This window comes from Sorex araneus, chromosome 4 (assembly GCF_027595985.1).
Source record: "Sorex araneus isolate mSorAra2 chromosome 4, mSorAra2.pri, whole genome shotgun sequence".
In the NCBI taxonomy this organism is placed as follows: domain Eukaryota; kingdom Metazoa; phylum Chordata; class Mammalia; order Eulipotyphla; family Soricidae; genus Sorex; species Sorex araneus.
The window spans coordinates 15,496,550-15,518,782 of NC_073305.1; the positions used below are offsets into that span (position 1 = coordinate 15,496,550).

The 22,233-nt window shown below is 39.1% G+C and overlaps 1 protein-coding gene across 7 annotated transcripts in view; it reads right to left on the minus strand.

Moving 5' to 3' along the window:
• Positions 1–22,233, minus strand: part of ANKRD28 (ankyrin repeat domain 28) — a 168,519-nt gene continuing 146,286 nt past the window's right edge. For all 7 annotated transcript variants that reach the window (XM_055137225.1, XM_055137223.1, XM_055137224.1 and 4 more), the window contains 10 exons: positions 21,053–21,140; positions 20,526–20,643; positions 16,705–16,924; positions 11,489–11,576; positions 11,313–11,396; positions 10,287–10,432; positions 9,546–9,628; positions 8,747–8,829; positions 6,377–6,468; positions 1–3,256 (listed from right to left, as the gene is read on the minus strand). In XM_055137225.1, coding sequence (XP_054993200.1) covers positions 2,976–3,256; positions 6,377–6,468; positions 8,747–8,829; positions 9,546–9,628; positions 10,287–10,432; positions 11,313–11,396; positions 11,489–11,576; positions 16,705–16,924; positions 20,526–20,643; positions 21,053–21,140 — 1,283 coding nt within the window. In that variant the 3' untranslated portion in view covers positions 1–2,975. The remainder of the gene's footprint in view (positions 3,257–6,376; positions 6,469–8,746; positions 8,830–9,545; positions 9,629–10,286; positions 10,433–11,312; positions 11,397–11,488; positions 11,577–16,704; positions 16,925–20,525; positions 20,644–21,052; positions 21,141–22,233) is intronic.

The following is a 22,233-nucleotide window of genomic DNA, read 5'->3' on the forward strand; positions in this document are numbered from 1 at the left end:
TTTATTGCATTAAAAAACTTTATTTCATTTAAAAGGTCCAATATAAGCCAAATTAAACCCCAATTGACAGCTATTACTTATGTATCTCCTGAACTAAAATGGCACTGAGTTGAGTGTCTTATTTTGTTAAAGGAGGTCATTTGCAATTACCACCATTTCTCCCCAAAGTAGTTCTAGAGCAGAAGCTGGTATTAAAATACATATCAGATATTTCAGATGTCATCTTTCATGCAGAAGTTAAAAAAGCAAACAGGCTTTTCTATTTTGTGCGAGAATAAAAAATACGACAGATCCTGAATGCTTTTGACATACAAGGTGTAACTATAAAGGAACTTGCTGTGTTCATTCATTTAAGTTGTCCATGGACTTACTCCAACAATACTAATACTGTCCAAATACTATTTACCTTGGGATTAACCCACATTTGGTGCAGACCTAAAGAAATGGTTGATCAAGCTGGGAGATAAACAGACTATCACAAAATGTTATCACAAAGTGCGATCACAAAGCAATGGAATTTTCCTGCTGAGCAAGCAATTCAAAGAACCACCTCACAAATATTTTCAGAAGGAGCATCATTTACAAACAGTGATGCAAGATCTAAGTTCTGGTATGTGTGAGGAGAAATTAAAAACAGCTTGTTACTTTGTAGCTACACCTTGGATTTCATCAGATGCCACAAATCTAACGGTATGTCTAATGAGTCCTTTTGGAAATCACTTCAGCCGATGAGTAAAATAGCCTGTGAAAGAGAAGACATGGCAGGCGTGATTCATCCTTCCAATGTCCTCAGTGTTCTCTTGGAGGACAGACCCGGGCCCAAGGACGGAGGTTACTGAGAGGGAGGCTTCAATGCCATCTAAGGAAGACCTTTCTAACACTGAGAGCTGCTCAACAACCGAATGGACTGCTTGGTGAGGTAGAGTCACTGGAAGTGTTCAAGGTGGAAAGATCACCCTTGTAGAGGGACTCCTGCATTTGTTAAGAGGTTAGACTGGATGAACCTCAAAGGGTCTCTTTCAATTCTGAGATTCTAGAAAATTCCCTCAGGGAATTCAGAAGAGAATTCCTAAAAGGAAAGAGAAAGCACACATACGTATACTTTTAGAATCCTCGAGTGATTTTTTTTTCAAAAGGTACAATAGAAAATGTAGTCTGCTGTCTTTAAAATGCATATTTCCCCTTCCTACCACTAATAAGGAGGAGGGGGTCCATTAGGACTTTTTATATTAAAAAGAAAAGATGGAGGATTACATTTGTAATTTCTGTAAATAGTTTAGAAAAAATGCTTAAAATTAGTAGTCAATGCCCTAGAAACTTTATAGATTTTTAGGTAATATGCACAGATACAAATACATTATTCATTAAATACAACTCACATTTGTGTTTTATTATACTCTAAAATATACAGGAATCTTGATGTACTGAAAGAGTGCAAGTAAATACAGTATTCAAGCAGTCACTATTTCTATGTACATGCTCATTAATTCTTCAAAAACCCCACAAAATTATCAAATAGATCAAAATACTGTTCTGTGTTTTCACACTTTATATTCAGAAAAACCAGCTGATAATTTACAATGTCATAAAGTTTCCAGTTTCACAATACAAAAAGGATAAAATGAAATTGGGTATTCTGCGAAAATTTATGGAACGTTACCCAGACTTTTTAAAGAGCCCCATGTACGTGAACTCATTCTCTCACTGGGAAAGTGACAGTAACAGGAAAAGCAGAACCATATAAATTGTTTAAAAGCCTTCATGTCAGTCTTTTCTTTTTGTACTTGGAAGGCAGTCTTCCAATTCTGTAGGCAATTGCTTCTTTCCCCAAATAGTAACATGTTACAACATGCTACATAAATGTGAACAGGACCTAAAGGCTTTAGGATTTTAAAACTTGCCCAACACAGAAAAGTCTTTCAAGAGACTTGATGATGATAACTTACAAGTAATAAAGGATTTTTTTCTTTTGATTCTTCCTTAAAAAATGGCAACTCACCAATCCATTGTGGAGGCACAAAGGAACATAAGTGACAAAGGTATACCATCCAAAGTAGTGAGACTGAAAACACCATTACCCAGAACCACTTAGCTGCAATAGGGCGAAAATAATGTTCTTTTTGATTTCATGACTTTTTTTTCTTCTAGGAAATTCTTTACATTTTCCAAACAAAAATAGTTGAATTAAAAACCTAAACCATCCCAAACTGGGCAATAGCCTGAGCCCAATCCATCTTAAATTTACACCACAGGTATTTTCATCCTGACTGCACCCAGTCAGCTGTTTTTCAAGTCTAGTATTATAAAAGTTGGAATTCTTAAATTTTTATGTAAAAGAAAAAAATGTAAAAATACACCTGCTTTCTCTCATGGTTTAATACATTATTAGAAGGCTTTCAGATGTTTTCTTAAAAAAACACTTAAAACCAAATCTCACTTCATTTTCAGAAATATTAAAGTTTGGTTTAGAGAACACCTCATCTCACCTACACCTGCAGTTTCCACAAATGGCATTCATTAAAAACCTTTAAGTTATTTGGTCCTTTGGCAATTTACTGTGCACACAATGCCTACTGTACCAAACTTTTATTGCCTTTAAATTGATAGTTTTATTGGTGAAATTAAATCTAGTGTCCTTATCTCTTCTTTAATAATAGTGTGTGTAAGCAGATTAGGGTGCACAGTGTCCCAAATTACTCCTGGCACTGCAAAATCAAATCTAAAGATTCCACAAAGCAATTTGACATCAAAACAGTTTCTTCTGGTCAAGTCTATTTCAAGATTCTAGAAGTTCCTTTTGCAAACTTGCCTTTAAATTTCTTCTTAATGTCATCCTTTTCTTACATTTCGCCTGTTCTCTGATCCTTCCTCTTAGGTTGAATTTGTACGTGAATAACAAAGTGCCCTTTTCCTGAAAAAGCACAGTTTGAAACATTAGTGTCAGAGTGTCCTTCCGGGACCTCTGGCTCAGCTTCTCAGTAGGTCTCGGAATCCGAGTCATTGAGCTCATCCACATCAGTATATAAGAACTGCCCGAGAATATTGTTGAAGCTGCAATAGGAGCTAGGTTCATTCCTCATGATAGGCAAAGCTTCAAAGCTAACTGTTTTTGAGGTGTTGGTGTAACGGTTAATGGCATTGAAGGTCAGGGATGATAAAGAGTTACTTGCTGAGACAGGCATCATGGTGGCCAAGATGAGAGCGAGGCAATCAGCCACATCCTTATTGGGAGCACAGGCCAAAGCTGGGGTATAGCCTAGAATTAAAGATGAAGTTAAAAAATTGAACATGCCAACACTTATTCCAAGACTTACATAAGTAAGAAAATAAGCCTAAAGGCTTTCAACTTTTAGACATTTTAAATTACATGGTTTATAATAAACTGGCTTCCTAGTATGACTCAGAACTTTCCACTGAGTAAAGAAAAAAAAAATGATAGAACTACAGTATTTCACTACATAAACAGTGGACTAAAGTCAGCACAATTAAAAATAAGCAAAACAAGGATGCACAGAAAGTTCACATTCTACTTTTTTTTGCCAAAAACTTTTGCATAAAATCTGTGATGACTCAACACCTTTATTGCAAACCACAACACCTAATCAGAGAGAGAGAACAAAAGGGAATACCCTGCCATAGTGGCAGTTGGGGTGGGGGGGAGACAGGACTGGGGAGGGGGGGAGGGATGTTGGGTTTACTGGTGGTGGAGAATGGGCACTGGTGAAGGGATGGGTTATCAAACTTTGTAAGGGAGAAACATGAGCACAAAAATGTATAAATCTGTAACTGTAAAAAAAAAAATAAAAAAAATAAAATCCAAAAAAAAAAATCTGTGATAATTATGCAGTGAAATGTGAGATGTGAACTGTGAGTAGACCTTATAAATTATATTACAGAAGAGGAAATAGGCCTAAGGACACTCAGGTTATCCACAGAATAAGAAAAAAAAAATTGACAAATCTTCTTTGAGCCAGTCATATAATCTTACCATTAATCGTAGTTATGTAAGTAAGGGCTTCTATACAGACAATCTGTACGTATACAAATTCATGAATCAGGTACTGGGCATGCACTCAGAAAATCTGTGTTCAATGAATGATACCTGAGCATTTGATGAACTTTTAAGGATCACAGTACAGTAACACCTCCCAAATAACAGATTTTTTGGGAGGTGGATCATATTTTTTGTGTATGAGTCAAGGATAAAATACCTACAAGCTGTGGGAAGCCAGCAGCTTAATTCTGTACAGTACACCAAGAATGGAGAGGGTTGGGGTGGACAATACTATACGCAGTAGTGCCTAAGGGCTATGGGGGATATTCAGGGATCATTCCTGGAGGTGCTGAGTGATCATATGCAGTGCTGGGAGCTGAGCCTGGCCTTGTGCATGGAAAGCACGTGCTCCAGCCTGCTGAGCCATCTCTACAGTGCACCCCAGTACATAATACTTTTTGCTTTTTTTTTTGGGGGGTCACACCCGGCAATGCTCAGGGGTTACTCCTGGCTCTGCACTCAGGAATTACCCCTGGCAGTGCTCGGGGGACCATATGGGATGCTGGGAATTGAACCCGGGTCGGCCGAGTGCAAGGCAAACGCCCTACCCGCTGTGCTATCTCTCCAGCCCCCATAATACTTTTTGTTGCTGTTGAAGCAAGAGGGTTTTTACTGAAATTGATTTAGAAATATGAGAGGGGAAAGAAGGAGAGAAGTATATGTTCAGAGAGAATACAGGTTTCTCCAGAGTGGAAATAGGCAAGCAAAGAAACGCAGAGAAGCAAGAGAAATATGTGTTCAAGAATATGAGCTTGAAGAGCAAGCTATATGTTACATTTAACTGTTTATCAGACAACTGACTGATACGACCAATCTATTAAAATGGAAACTGGGAAATAGCCTGGGCCAGAAATAAAAATGTGAAAATTCTCAGAATTTAAGTAATATTTAGACTCAAGGAATGGTATGAGACACTTAATATTTTTGTATTTTTGTCTTGTTTTGTTAGGGCACACCCAGTGGTACTGGGGACTTTATGCTCAGGACCACTCAGTGCCAGGTAATGAACTAGGGTTGGTCTCCTTCAAGGCAAATGCCTTAACTCATATGTCTTGTAAATGTATATAAGAAAAGCAAAAGAATCAAGGACCAAGTCTTAGAGGCCTCCAATATTAAAAAAGTTGAGATAGAAGGTTATATGTCTGCATGGATCATAATCTGTAGTCCTGAAAAAACTGATTATAGGATACAAAGAAAAGAATTATAAGGAAAGAAACGATAGTCAGAGAGTGACAGAATACAGTGTTTATGTGCTAATTTTGTCTAAATTAGCTTTAGAAAAAAACTGGCACTTAAGGGTCTTGATAAAAATATGCTCAAGATCAAATTATTTTGTTTAATTTTTGGTTTGGGGGCCACACCTGGCAGTTCTCAAGGGACCATAAGTAACGCCAGGGATGGAACTCAAGTCAGCTGTGTGCAAGGCAAGCACCCGGCCTGCTGTACTAATGCTCCGGCCCAGATAAATGTATTTGATTGAGATAAATAAAGGAAGTAATTAAACCAAAGCTAACAAGTATATACCGACTCTAGTTTATTTTTGTTTTTTACAAGGAACTTTTGCTGTACAACTTTCGCTTAGAGCAATACACTTAAAGAAAATCATGATACGATGAAAGGTTGCAATGAAGGCCTTAGAATAGGTAAACACCAAGACCAAATTCCTTGAGTACTGGAAAATGTACCTCAATTTACTCCCATTAAAACAACAACAACAACAACAACAACAACAACACACATTGTCAAATTTACATGCCCTAAGTTATTTTTAAAGGAAACTAGAATTAACCAATATGTCAAATATTTTTTACAAAAATTTTGTCTTTCCACACACTTCTGCCTAGAGTGTTGGTTTTTCTCCAACACTCTATTTTAGAGGGAATAAAAGAAGAGCAGCAGGCTGGAACATAATTCGATTTCTTGGAACCTAAATAAACTGATTGCATACTGAAGTCCACCCTAACTAGAGAAAAGTTGAAAAGGGCTTTTACACATGGACCTGACTTGATGACCATTAAAAAGAACTGAACCTGAAAAAGTCTTGAAGCAAATCTCCTGACTGCCACAGAGAGCAAGATGCATCAATCACAAAAGTTGGAACCAGCCCCAACTCTAGTTTAATATGTGAAGTTCAGAAGTTCATCTATTGAATACACTATTTCTCTTGCACTTTATTCTCCTGTCACAGCACTATTTAATATTAATTTCAGCTCTCCTCTATGATCAATAACCGTATCCCAGTTTACTTAAAAATGAACTGTCAAAAGATATAAAACTTCTAGTAAGACATAGGTTTTGGAAGAAAGTAAGAAGCCTACTTACCATTTTCATCTACTGCAAGGACACTTGCTCCTTTCCCCAACAGCTCCTGAACCACCATTGTCAGCCCATTCCGGGCAGCAACATGCAGAGGTCTGGGGATAAAATGTATGTTCATGTGTTGTATACATTCACTCTGGCCCTTATCCCTGTAATCCCCACCCCCCTCCCTATTTTTTTGTGTATGGGGGTGGGGGGCAACGATTGAACCCAGGGCCTAATACATGCAAGACAAATGGTCTACCACTGAGTCCTATGTTTCCCTCTTAATTCTCGTTGTCAAAGAGCACTTTGGCTGAGTTGTGAAGAGTCAGAGATACCAACTGAGTCCTACTAGCAGTGGAGACAGGAGTTGAAGACAGTAAAACCAATGTGGCTCACTATCAAGCTAAGTTTTGCACAAAACAGTCTGGAAAAGGTGGGAATTTGTCACTAGGGTCTGATACATAAAAATCAGTACTGTAAGTTTTTTTTTTTCTTTCCCAAGTCTCAAAGTAGAATAGAAAGAACACTGAAAGGCATTATAAAAGATGTGCTCTTTAGGGTAAAAAGCTTCATTATTTTGAAAATAATCCCATCAATGGCCAACATCCAGAGATTATAAAACCAACTCCCGGAAGTTTGACATATTATAGCCTAGTTCTCCCTTTAGGAGAACCTGGCAAGCTACCGAGAGTTTCCTGCCCGAATGGGAGAGCCTGGCAAACTCCCTGTGGTGGATTCATATGCCAAAACCAGTAACAATGATGGGTCTCATTCCCCTGACCCTGAAAGAGCCTCCAATGCGGCACCACTGGGAAGGACAAGTAAAGAGAGGCTTCTACAGTGGGAACCGGGCATCCCCCAATTCTTTTAACCTCTCTCTCTCTCAACTCCTCCCTCCTGAGCACAGCGCAGGGGCCGCGGTTTTCCTGAGCGCAAAATGGAGACGCCGAGCCTCTCTCTAGGTTTCTCCATCTTATGAGCACCATAAAAGGGTAAAAGTTTGTAGTGATGTTATTTCTGGTTGTACTTTCCCTGGACTTTATACAGAAACCCAAAACTGCGCGGCCGCTGCAGCGGCCGCGCAACTTAATGTCATCTTAGCATCAGCAATATGTAATGGTTCCTTTCTAATGGGGCGGACTTTTGTGGGAGATCCTAATAGTAAGTCTGTTGCTGAAATATTGAAGGCAATCAAAGTGGTAGCCATCTCTCTAGACTGAACTAAGCTATATCCCCACGCTGGCTGAGAAGAAATTTTCTTCTTTCTCGGGAAGAAACGCGGTGTGTCGTCAACTACAGTGTGATGTCCATTAAGCAAACAGACCTCGTGGCGTGAGAATGGGATATAAGGGGAAAATTATGTACAAGGAACAGTGGGACGCTGGTGGAATCTCGAGCCGGAGCCGATACCAGCGCAAGACCTTCGGTTCCAGAGACTGCTTGCAGACACTCTACTAGTCTATCAACTAAGCCAGAGCCCCACGCCTGCTGATGACGGGAAATAACCATCCTTTTCGGTTTTTTTTCCCTTGTCAGGCAGCGTGGTGATTACTAAACAGGCGTGAACTCGGTGGTGCGGGGCAAGGGGGAAAAAGGAAAGTTATGTAACAAACAGCGGGACTTAATATCTCTATATTCTTAGCAGTGGAGAAATATCAAATGCTTCCTTGGCAATAGGACTGCTTTTCTTTTTTGGGGGAAACCCCAACAACGGTAGTGAGTTGTGTGTTGAAACATGGAATGTAATCGAAATAAGGCATAAACGAAGTGAAACTTATCATGTGCAAGGGTGGGGACTGGGGAGGTGGGAGGGGGCGGCAGGTATACTGGGGGGGTTGGTGATGGAAGATGGGCACTGGTGAAGGGAAGGGTGTTTGAGAATTGTATAACCGACATAATCCTGAGAACTATGTAACCCTCCACATGGTGATTCAATAAAATTAAAAAAAATAAATAAATAAAAGAGAGGCTTCTAAAATCTCAGGGCTAGGACAAATGGAGATGTTACTGAGACCACTCGAGAAAATCGACAATCAACGGGATGATGATGATGATGATGATGATGATGATGATGATGATTTTTAAAATCTCTTTAGCTTACATATTCAACATCTTTTAGTTTCATTTATTGCTAAGCAAAAACAAAAAACAAAATACACCTTTTTTTCTGTGGTTTACATAATTATATAATAACATCATTTTCTTACATCAAATGATCACTTGAATCGAAAATAGACAATTTGATAATAAAATTTTAATGTCTTTTAATTCATGAGTTTTGCCAATTAACGGAATTTTTCTTTTCTTTTCAGTTGCTTTTATGACTGAGACAGATTTCAGGGACCCCATGTTAGGAAAAAAGGGTTTATACTAGAAGAAAGTACTCACGTTTGCAAGGCTGCGTTGGTTGCATTGATGAGGTTCCTATCTGTAATCTTTTCCAGTATTAACAAGGCACTAGTTTCATGACCCTACAATTATTGCAAATAACTCTTTAAAAAGTTGGGTATTGTTCTAGATTTAAAAATTTTAAGTTTGTACAATCAACCACACCCTCTCCCCTCACACACCTATTCCATTCAACACACACATTATAATATACATGCCATGATCTTTCTAGGCTAAGTGTTTGAAATATTTGTCAGGTGGTGGAGTGCAAATAGTGAGAGAAGACAAGAATAATTACAGTTATATATAAGTGTTTTTGTTTTTTTAAGTAAACAGATTTTATTTAGAGGGTTTTTTAAAGGGAAGGAGAAAAGGGAAAGTGGGAGAGAGCAGAGAGTAAGAGAAAGAGTAACGTGCTCAAGAGAGAGCCCCTACACACCCGAGCATTAGATAGGAAAGCATAAAAGTACACATCTCAAGAGGGGAGATGTGGGTGACACATGTGCTCAGGCACCGCATGTGCTCAGCCGCTTGGGTGCAAACAGTACATGGGTTCGGACAGCATATGCGCTTAAGCTTATCTTTGGTGCTCTAAAGAATTCAAGCCAGGGATGGCTCTAAAACAAGTCTAATTTACCATTGTGTCTCTAAAGATCATGTTAAAAATAAACAAACCTGACAGTCATTAAAGAGGTTTGGTTCCGAGCTCTCTGTTCAGTGAATGTTTACATGAACTGAATACCTATAATACCCATGTTAACAAGAACAATGAAAACACATCCTTGAAACATGAACTTACCTTGCTGCAAGCCAAATGGAGGGCAGTGTTTTTACTGTTATCTTGTAAAGTCAGATCTGCACTAGCACTGCTAACCAGCATCTCTGGGAGGAAAAGTTGCATCAATTTTTATGTTTATAAACACATTTCTTAGAATACTAATAAAACTGTAGAAAAATAAAGACAAAGCAAAAAACATTCCTCTAGCAAAAACTCAAGTGCAAAATTTCCAATCTTGGAACCTGGTTGCTCTTTTTCCCTTTGGGGAAGGCCACACCCACCAGTGCCCAGGGATTATTCCAAGTTGGTGCCTGAAGGTCACTCCTGGCAGTGCTGTGACTCAAGTCAGGTCTCCTGCGTGCAGTGCATATGCTGCTGATCTATCTTCTGGCTCCTCTAGTCTACTTTGGGGGGCAGAGTTTGGGCCACACCTTGTAGTGCTCAGGGGACCATAGGTGGTCCTGGAATTCAATCGGAGAGGCTGCATGCAAGACTAGTAGTGCTGTACCCCCGTGTGACTCTGGATGGCTCTTTGTTCTACCCGCCTTGCTAAATCAGACTCAATCAGTAAAGACAAAACAGGGTGGCCCTAAATGAAAATGTTGACTTCAGGCAGCTAAGAGATTTTAAATCTCAGGAGTGCTGAGACAACTTGTGGGAAATTCCGTGAACCAGAGTGAGAAAGTCTGGGACCTTACTTACTAGTTACACCAAAACAATAAATATATTATGAGTAATAAAAGCCTTAATCAGTTTCTTTACCAACTGTATTTGTTTGTCCGTTTTCTGCCGCCATCATGAGAGGTGTTTTCCCAGAAGAGTCTACGGAATTGACTTGAGCATTATGGCTGAGCAACAGCTGTAAACACTCTACATGGTCTGTGAAGGCGGCCGCATGGAGAGGAGTTCTGCAACAGAGAAATGGGAAGACTGGACTAAATTTCTGAGATATAACACACACCACACACAGACAGACATCCCCCGCTATATAAAACAATTTCTTGGACTAACACTAATAGGCTTAATGCTTGCCATAAAATTTGCATTTTGGGGGTGTGTGTGTGTGTTGTTTTCTTGTTCTTGGCCACACTTGGTGATGCTCAGAGCTTATTCCTGGCTCTGCACTCAGGAGTCACTCCTGGCAGTGCTTGGGGGACCATCTGGGATCCCGGAGATTGAACCTGGGTTGGCTGTGTACAAGACAAGCACTCTACCTGCTGTATTATCTCTCTGGACCCAGAAATTTGTATTTCTGATAATATAAAAGGCCACTAGTGAAACCTGTACACATCAGAATAATAAAAGTGCTAAAATAAAAAAATTATGTAAAAAAAAAATTTGAAAAAATTTCTGGAATTGACAGAATATCTTTCAGCTTTTACTCATATTTAGGAAACTAACAGTGCTCTCTAAAAAAAAAAAACCCAACAAACATACCTCTTAAAAAAATTCTTCATCTTTTGAGGGTTTTAAGAGGAAGGCAGGTTAAAAATTACAGGATAGGGTGAGAGAGAAGTACTTGTCTTACAAATGTCTCTCGGGGCTTGATCCCAGCACCACACATGGTCCCTTGAATATAGCCAGGTGTGTTCCCCACCTCCCCAGCCCTCAAATCACAAAATCAAAGTTTTTTATGAGAATATTTTAAAACAATTTATATTTGCAAATATAAAAACAATCTTTCAACAGGTAGTCTATATAATCTTCCATGCTAAACTAACAGATGAAATGTTTTCCTTATAGAAAGTAAAATCATTTCCTTCATTAACCAGCTGAATTAATTCCTACCTTCCTTTCGAATCTGTGGCATTCACAATGCTGGCACCTAATGCATCAATTAACATCTCAGCAGCACCTTCGTTGTCATTTATCCTGTTTTAAGACAACAAGGTGATCACATTTACAGAAATGGTGTTATTTCTTAAACAGTCAGACTAAATCTGATTCATTTTGACTTTACTTACACAGCACAATGCAATGGACTGAAAGCATTTCCTTCTATTTTCTGGAAAACTTCCTGTTCTAAAAGAAGTTCTACACATGTTTCATGACCTAAGTAAATGAATGGAAATCAAGATATTAAAATCCAAAGGAGATAACAAAATGCCCACATACCCACAGAAAATCCACACAAATAAAAAAAGCTTTTTATGGATTATAATTTTTTCAGTAATCCCCTCCTAATTAAAGATGGCATTTTTAGGAACTATGGAATTCAGTGTATAAGCCCCAAGAATTTAAGTACAGCAGCTTCTTGATAATGCTACAGCAGTTAACTACTAACATAATGTTCTGTGGGGAAGAAAGAGTTTCATTGTTCTTTCTAATGTTACCAATTTGAGTTCTTTGGCCACTGATGTACAATGTGTGATGCCTTGGGCTTGATATTCAACACCTAAAAAACTTCCAACTTAGCTTCCAAGTTTAGCTCTGGTACCTAAACTTGACCCTTTAAAGTTTAGTATACAAACTTGACCCTTTAAAGTTTAGTATATACAACATTACTTTTCAAAAAATATACCAGCATTACAATTTTAATATTGAGAGGCTGCTTTTTTTTCTGTTGGAGTGCTTTCAATTTTCTTTTCAGCCATACAGTTATTACTAGGCTGAGAAAAATTTGTATGTTTCACTCTCAAGAAAGTCAAATAAAAAAACTGGCTTTGGCTATGTCACTAATTTCAGATTGCCTGGGTAATCTATTAATGCATATAGCCAACACACATCTAATTCAGTTCAATTCAGAATGCTCACAATTTTATTAGTTTGGAAGCCAAACACATCTGTTATGATTTTAAAATAGCAACCAGAACCAGTCACTAAGTTTGTGCAAACTTTCATCTTTTGTATAAAATGTGCTCAGAGTCTAAACTCAAGCGTGCTAGACCAGAAACTCATTTTAGGGAAATGGTTAATTTCCTCTTATTCTCCTTAAAGACCTAATAAGAAATGATAGAACTCTCCAAAGGAACACTTCAACAGTATATTTACAAACATAAAATCAACACAGGAAAAAAATACCTTACTATGTTTTTTCCAATTGTTGATTGGAAAAAATTAACCTCCCAATTAAAACACCATCCTTCACAAAACACCAAGGGGTAAAAGTCTGCTTCAGAAAACAGTTTATCCCACTGACTTCTTAAAAAAAATCCAGAGTTGTGGATGTTTCTCCAATATATCTGATGCTTTCAAATCTCATTTCAGGTTCAAAGTACATCTTTGACTTAGTACTACTTTTGACCACCTCACCACCTTCAACAAATTGCAATGTGGCAAAGTTGAAACAAGGAAAACGAGGGCTGGGGAAGTAGATGTATAGTGAAGCACTTGCCTTCTATGTGTGAATCTCTGGGTTCAGTTCCCACAACACAAAATATTAATGAAAAACATCTAAATGACAAAGGGAAAAGGTGGAAAATTAAAAGTTTTCTAACCTTTTTTGGGTTAGGGTTATGAGGTGGTAAGAATGAAATATATTCAGGTATGGATTTTTTTTAAAAATTGTCAATATACTTTATAACTGCAATGTCTGGGAAGTGGTCCAGTGGTTGAAGGCCTACTTGAAGGCATCAGGGTGTGGTCTGACCCCTGCATAGCCTCTCACACTGAACGCAACTGGCAGCACCACATCCGAGAACTCTAGTGCCACGATGGAGTGTGTGGTCTCAGGTGCATGGTAAGCAATGATGTGTAAGCACCATAACTAAAGTGCGTGGCCCCTGTAAGCACCACAGCCAAGTGTCGTGTGCAATCTCTGGTCATTATAACAACAACAACAAAAGGAAGAGGAAAAACAATTTTATCCTAAATGTATTCGCCAAACCTCCAACCCCCCTGCCAACTATAAATTTTGTTTCATTTTGGGGGGGTGGGGGGGATTGGGGGAAGGCCAGTGCTTGGGGGGAAGACTCCTGGCTCTGTGCTCAGGGACTGACATGGGATACTAGGGATTGAACCTAGGTTTGCCGCATGCAAGGCAAATGTCCTACCCCCTTACTGTCGCTCTGGCTCCCTACATTTCTTTTTTTTTTTTTTTATTATTAGTTTATTTTTAATTAGAGAGTCATCGTGAGGGTACAGTTACAGATCCATACATCTTTGTGCTCATGCTTCCCCCATACAAAGTTCAATAACCCATCCCTTCACCAGTGCCCATTCTCCACCACCCGTAAACCTAACATCCCTCCCCCCCTCCCCAGACCCTTCTCCCCCCACCCCACCCTGCCACTATGGCAGGAAATTCCCTTTTGTTTTCTCTCTCTGATTAGGTGTTGTGGTTTGCAATAGAGGTGTTGAGTGGCCATTGTGTTCAGTCTCTAGTCTGTATTCCACCCGCCTCACCCTTCCCCCACATGACCTCCAACCACATTTTACTTGGTGGTCCCTTCCCTGAGTTACCCAGAATGAGAGACCAGCCTCCAAGCCATGGAAACATTCTCCTGGTACTTATTTCTACTATTGTTGGGCGTTAGTCTTATAGTCTATTATTCTATATTCCACAGATGAGTGCAATCTTTCTATGTCTGTCTCTCTCTTTCTGACTCATTTCACTTAGCATGATACTTTCCATGTTGATCCACTTATATGCAAACGTCATGACCTCATTTTTTCTAACAGCTGCATAGTATTCCATTGTATAGATGTACCAGAGTTTCTTCAACCAGTCATCTGTTCTAGGGCACTCGGGTTTTTTCCAGATTCTGGCTATTGTAAACAGTGCTGTGGTGAACATATACGTGCATATGTCACTTCGACTATACTTTTTGGCTTTTCTGGGATATATTCCCAGCAGTTGGCTCCCTACATTTCTTAATGGTTCCATCAGGATTTAAAAGTTGAGGAATGACCAAGACTAACCACAGGAAAGTGAACAGATAGTAAAATTTCTTCAGAGCAAGAAAACAACTCTAAATTTTTGTGTAAGGATTAATTTGAGAATTAAGCTATTTTTTTCTGGGGGGGAGGGTGGGTTCTTGTGCTTGGGGGAGTACATAGAGGTGAGCCACATACAAGGCCGCTCTCTCTGTTATCCTTGTCCTGTTGTACTATCTCTCCAGTCCAAAAATCAAAATATTCTCCATAGCAAATACTTACAAAACATTTACTTTAACTGTAATTTAGCAAGATTACTCCTTTTTTACCATAACTCAGCAACGCTATTTTTCAAAATAACATCTAGTAAACTGAACTGTGAAACAGCACATTCACAAATATAGCAAACCTCAGTTCTCTGGTAAGGTGTTTTTTTTTTTTTTTTTTTGCTTTTTGGGTCACACCTGGCGATGCACAGGGGTTACTCCTGGCTCTGCACTCAGGAATTACCCCTGACCGTGCTCAGGGGACCATATGGGATGCTGGGATTTGAACCCGGGTCGGCCGCGTGCAAGGCAAACGCCCTACCCGCTGTGCTATCTCTCCAGCCTCTCTGGTAAGGTGTTTTATGATGCTAAGCAGTACTTCAGAATAAGTACTATAGGTCCCTTCCCCCCATCCAATTGGATAAATATAGTAAGAGGCTATTTACTTTTTCTCTAAATCCTGAAGGAAAGTTATTAACATACACATTTTGTAGACACATTCCTCAAATTAACATTAATCTAAATGTTCCACTGAAACTAAAAAACAAGAAAACCCTCAAATCCCTATTGTCACCCTGACACCAAAATGACAAGATCCTATTTTATATATACTATATATATGACATATATATGCCTTTTTCTAGAAATAATCTATGCCCCAGAGAAGGGAAAAATAAATGTATCTTAATGTGTTTCATTAAATTATTCTAGTGACATTTCATAAGCCAAACTCCACTTTAAACTTCTAGATCTTAAAAATAGGTCTGTACTTCTCTGCGTGACTTTTAGGGAGCCTATCTATTAAAGAATATTGTCAGTCTTTAAGATGCTAAAATTACACCCATTCTATCCATGTAGCAATTGTGAACTTCTAGGAAGCTAAAATTATGCCTACTGTATCTATGCAATTAACTTTCCTATGAAAGTTCCTATTTCTAAGATCTACTAGGATTCTGTTCCCTCAAAACTATGTGTACAAATCAGTGCTGGTATAAGGATATTATCTAGCAGAGTGCTTAATAAACATACCTAGATGTCAGTTTAGAATGTGAACACAATTTATACATTTTCCTGTAAATTCTATACTTACTAAATGTTTTTACTTTTTAAACGCACTTATTTCCTAAATCAGGTGCATTTAGAAAGTAAAACCAAAACACAAGCAAACTTTATAAAGACATTGGCAACATTATAAGAAAAATCTTCAAATTGTAAAGTACTTGCCAAAGCATTAGTTTAAGAAAAACAATTTTAGTTACAGCTTAATTTCAAACACCTTGGAAATAAACACCTTGGACAACTAGCATCTTGGTGTTAGTATGACAAGAGTAGTTTTTTTTTTCCTCCTTTTTGGGGTCACACCTAGCAATGCTGAAGGGTTACTCTTAAATGCTCTGCACACAGGAGTCACTCCTGGCAGTGCTTGGGGGAACCATATGGGATGCTGGGGATTGAACCTGGGTCGGCTGTGTGGAAGGCAAATGCCCTACCTGCCATACTATGGCTCTGGCTCTGACAAGAGTAGTTTTATTTATTTATTTTATTCTATTTTTTTAATTAATTAGTGAATCACTGTGAGGTACAGTTACAGACTTACAAACTTTCGTACCTGCATTTCAGTTATACAATGGTTGAGTGCCGACCCCTCCACCAGTGCCCATTTTCCACCACCAATGGTTCCAGCATCCCTCCCAGCACCCCAACCCTTGCCTCCCCCGACCCCACCCCACCTCTGTGGCAGGGCATTCCATTTGCTCTCTCTCTCCTTTTGGGTGTTGTGGTTTGCAGAAGAGGTATTAAGTGGCCATCATGTTCGGTCTATAGTCTATTTTCAGCCCGCATCTCCCATCCCGAACGAGCCCTCCTAGCACCCTTTACTTGATGGTCCTTTCTCTATCTGAGTTGCCTTTCCCCGCAGCTTGACAATAGTAGTTTTAAATACATGGAAGATGACTCCTGGGATTTTCATGAATCTTAAAAGTATGTCTTAAACATATCAGGCATAAATAAATGTTAGGATATGTTAGTTATATGTTCCTGCTTGTTACATAATAACCATGTAACAAAGGTTTGTGTCTATGTACAGATATATACTTAACCATTGTAACAAGCCCAGTGAAGTGCTGTATATCCATGATTGTCTGCTATGGCTGGATTTGCATCCATAGATGATGCTGACTGCAAAAGGGCTCCAAGAACACCAATATGTCCACAAGCAGCTGACAAGTGAATGGGGGTTCGACCCCTGCTATCCCGAAACAAGCACTTAGCACCATGTTGAAGTAATGCATCCACACATTCTTCATGGCCTGTAACTGCCTGAAAGAAAAATTATTTGCAAATAGTTTAATACATTATATGGAGGCACACTACAGGCCAATTATAGCTAATTAACAATGGGCATTGGGGTTTTATATATTCTTTGTTTTTTTGGGTCATACTTGGCAGTTCTGGGGGATACAGCTACTCCTGGCTCAGTGCTTGCAAGAGTGGCAATCCCCAGAGGAAACCATGTGGTGTTGAAGATAGAGTTCATGCCTCCTGCATGCAAAACATGTGCTAGGTCTGTTGACCTACCTTTCTAGACCTTTAATGTAAAAATTTAAAGTTCATAGTGCCCATGTCCCTCCAACAATTGAAAAGTTTATTATTTTTTTTGTTTTGAGTCATACCTGGTGGTGTTCAGGCATCACTCCTGGCAGGCTCAGGGGACTAAATGGCAGTGCTGGGGACTGAACCCAGGTTGGTCACATGCAAGACAATGTTACCTGCTGTACTCTCTGGCTCCAGCATTTATTATTCTTGAGTAACTGTTATTTATTATTTTTATTTTTAAAAAGAAATGACTTAAGGGACCAAGACAGTAAAGCGGTTAGCATGCATGCCTCGAATACATGTAACTAACCCAGGTTCAACTCATGGCATTACATGGTCCCAAAGCATCATCAGGTGTATCCCTGGAGGACCCAGCACCACCATAGTGTCCAGGGGTAGCCCCAACACCACAGGACCTGAGAAGCATGTGATCCTTAGCCCTAGCACCAAACCTTCAGCCTAGATGGCTGAGAACTGCACTACCTGAGAGCTCCCCTGCCCCCTCAGGAAGTGACTTAATTCAGGTGAATAGGCACATTACAAACAGTATGAAAAATAGGAACAGATAAAGCTTTAATTTAATGAATAATGGGTCTCTGGCACTTTGGTGGCAGTGAAGACGCAGCAACAGCGTCAATGTTAACGCTACTGAAACCATTATCACCTCAACTTGTGATATGTCTTAATAAAGTCAGGACAAAAACGTGTACTAAGTGGGCTACACCAGAAATAGCCTTGGAGCATGCCAAACAAGTAAGAAATCAGCACCTGTCAAGTTTCGACATAGCATCAAAGAAGATCAAGAATGTGAAAAAGCACAATGCAAAATTGCCACCATGCCTCTGGCCAGAATCCACTGTCTTGACTGAGTCTCACCCAGTTATTAACCTGCTGAAAATTCATTACGTGGGTCTTTGTGGCTGAAATCTCCAGACTTTCTCGGAGTTAGGCTGGGCTACTTCCCTTAACCTTCCTGTACTTCTAAAAGCCCCGGAAGGTCACATCCACACCCCAAAGCCACTGCTCAGTTAAAAATTTAACTCCAGCTATAGCATTAAGTTAAAAATTCTGGACTTCATGGAGTGCGTGTTTGCTTCTGAAACCGAGTGACATCTCTAAACTCTACAACACTGATAATCCAGTAGCGGCACACCAGACGAGATGCGATCTAACACAGAAGGAAATTAATCTTGACTTACCAAACAGTAACACAGAAGGTTCAACCTGTAACATCTCATTAACCCCTCATAAGGAATTAATATTATCTATGGTGAGATAGAACAATTTACACTAATTTTCTTCTAAGAAAATATTTTTTAATCATTCTGTAATTGTTGCTAACAAGCAGTATAAAATAAATAATTGTGGGCGTGCTATGGGAGTTGGCTTGAGGGGTGGTTAGTAAAATTAGAGACAATGGTGGCAGGAAGGTGATAGTGGTGGTGGGATTGGTGTTGGAATACTGAATGCCTGTAACAAATCATCATGTGTACTGCAAACCACTGTTTATATAAAGGTAGCACTGTAATTCCGTTGTTCATCAATTTGCTTAAGTGAGCACCATTTGGCATATTGAATACGCCACGGGTAGCTTGCCAGGCTCTGCCATGAGGGCAGGATACTCTCGGTAGCTTGCCAGGCTCTCCGAGAGACGGAAGAATTGAACCCAGGTCAGCTGCATGCAAGGCAAATGCCCTTCCCGCTGTGCTGTCACTCCAGTCCTTATATAAAGGTAAAGGGAAAAATTTACATAAGTAAGCCATACCGATTTCATGTGAACTCCAAAACTGAGTTTCCTTAAAACTTTTATGAAAGACAGGTAAGGTAAGGCATTATTACTATTACCATAATGAGACCCAAATACAAAATAAAATTTAATGCAATATACTTTAGATTCCAAGAGTTGGGAACTATGTAAATGAGAATAAACATTTTGTTATATTGCATTAAAGGGCCTTATTTTCCTTACTTAAAGGTTAAACCTTATATAAAGGTTAAAACCATATAGCAATCACAAATGGGCTCTTAGTGACTTATTTTCTGGTCATTCTAGTTGCCATTTCTTAAAGTTCTGTTAGAACAAGTAATATAAAGCAAATTTGTTATGTGCCTAAGGACAGACTGGGGATGGGAGAGAAAATGGGAGCACTGATGGAGGGAAGGCCACAACAGTGGTGCTGAAACACTAAATGGCTGAAATGGACTGTATAATAAAGAACTTTGTAAACCACGATGTTTTTTAATAAAAATTTAAAATAAATGTGAAGCTGTAAGTACTTAAATGATTTTTTTCTTTTATAACTAATCCATGTGAGGTTTAATTCTGTTTCAAATCTATATATTTTAATAGACTGAATGCAGAATTAGATAAGTATTAAGCTCACTTCTATTCAGATAAATCTTAGAGTTGCAAAAATGCAGTATGATACCACTTTACTGAGAGTTTTGGAAGGTTTAGAAAATGTGATTATTTTAATCAAATAGTTCTGAAAAAGCCAGTCAGGAGCACATATTTTGCCTGCTGGAGACCCAGATTGAATCCCTGGCATTTCCAATGTTCTCCCGGCGCCAGTGGGAGTGCCCCAAGCACCAAACAGGATTAGTTCCTTTGTATTGATGGATGTATTTGCCCCCCAAATAAAACAAAACAGGTGAAGACTAGTAGTCTGAGGGTGGGTGGGGAGATGTGGGGTGAGGAAGGATTCAGCAGCTAAAGTGCCACCTCATCAGCCTTGCAAGCATGAGGGTGTGAATGCAGCTGAGAGACTGATTGCAATCTCCTGTGTTGCAAGCAATTTCTAGCCACACCACAATGCAAAGGATGACTGACCAGCAAACTTCACAACTCAGAGACACGTGAGCACTTCCAGCCAGAAATGTGAACACTGGCAAGCCTATGCTTGAGTACCAAAACCAAGTATGTTTGCCACCACAGTAACAGCAACACGGGGAAGGAAAGCGAATTTAAATTAAAAAGCCAGACTCAGAAATAAAGCTCCCGGAAGAGAACAACACAGAATGACACGCTGAAGAGATGCCTCCAGATCCCGCACCAGGCTGCCTCATCTGGGGCAACTTGGAGGGTGCGGGGGGTTAAGTTCCCCTTCCCGCCCCAACAGAGTCCCGACAGCCAAAAGCCTCCAGAACTCAATCGCTTTCATGCTCACACTGCTCTCCGCAGGCTGGGGTAATTGTGCTGGGTAGTTGCATACAAAACTAAAATAGTGAAATGCTGAAGATTTGGTAACAATTTAATGAAAACAAAATAAAACTGTACCTTGGTTCAGCTTAGGAACAATAAAGAAATGGGATTATTTTTACTTACCCCTCTATGTAATGCTGTTCTCCCCCATTTATCTTTGGCATCTACATTTGCTCCTTTATTCAGCAGGGAGTAGACACAATCTGTGTGCCCGTTAAGGACAGACAGCATCAGAGGAGTCCTGAGCAGCAACAGAAGTAGGTTTAGCAATACCATCCCTCTATTTCAAGAGAAAAATTAAACAATGGGGGCTACAGCGATAGCACAGCAAGTAGGGTGTTTGCCTTGCACGTGGCCGACCTGGGTTAGATTCCCAGCATCCCATATGGTTCCTTGAGCACCACCAGGGGTAATTCCTGAGTGCAGAGCTAGGAGTGCAGCACCAGGCATAACCCCTCCCCCACGAAAAAAAAAAGCAAAAAATAAAAAAATTAAAAAAAATTAAACAATGCTTGTCTCTAAATATGCCTTTTTATGATACAACTTTAAAATGATTAAAGAACTGTACCTGATATTGTTTTATAGACCATGGCAAACAACTTATAAAATAGAAACAAAAGCATAAAATAATTAAAAATTATGGAACTTACTGTCCATTTCCATCTTGAATATCTACTGCATTCTGTGGTTCTGCATTTCCTACAAGTAGCCGTAAGCATTCGGAATGACCATTTGTTGCTGTAAAGTGACATTTAAAATTTTCAGTAATTATAATAATAAAATAGAAAATGTCCAATTCTAGCATACTAGCAAAGATGTCATTTTAGAATAGTTTATCATCATCCTCAGCCAGTGATTGCTTTCAAGGTGCGTATTTGGTCTAGTTCTGACTATACAATGCTCAAAGCCCAGGGGAAAAATGTATGGGAAAAATTTTTGCTTGGAATGAAAAGATCCAATTCTTTCTTGACATTGAAGGTGAATCACAACAGATACATATTACAATAAAAAATATCTAAGCAATGCATTTATGGGCAATGGCATAAATAGAAGCAGCCTAAAACCGCAATTTTCTAAGATAAATGCTCTGTAGAATTAAAATTCTATCTATAATTAAGTTTCAAGAAATTTCTAAGCTATGTAGCGATGCAGAAAGGCATTACCTGTTACTATTTTTTCAAATTATGATTAAAAACAGTGAAAACCAGTTACTAATATTCTGTGCTTCCCAATAGCTATACTAAATACTACTAGACTTATGACTCAAAACTGCTGCATTCTGTCAGCAGTTCTCATAGTCATCAATTAGTGTCACTTGAAACATACTTGGGCTGGCTTCAAATAAATTCATTCTGACCCATCATTTTACACAGCTCATGACAACTATTGATGAGTTTCCCTGCAGTATAAGTTCATTAATCAAAACATCAAGTATAACATCACTACAGGAATATAGACTGGTCACTACTACAAGATCTTCTGTGTTCTTTATATGACTAAGATTAAGATTGCCCTAGTCAATCTCCAAATCCAAAAGCCTTCTATAGATGCAAGTCATGCATATATTGAAAAGCTATAAATTCAGTTACCTACCAAAAAAACCTAATCACCAAAACAAAACTAAGTAATCTGTACTTCAGAGTTAGCACTTTTGGGGCTGGAGCAATAGCACAGCGGGTAGGGTGTTTGCCTTGCATGGGGCCGACCAGAGTTCGATTCCCAGTACCCCATATGGTCCCCTGAGCACCGCCAGGAGTGACCCCTGTGCATTGCTGGGTGTGACCCAAAAAAAGCAAAAAAAAAAAAAAAAAAAAAAAAAAGGAGTTAGCAC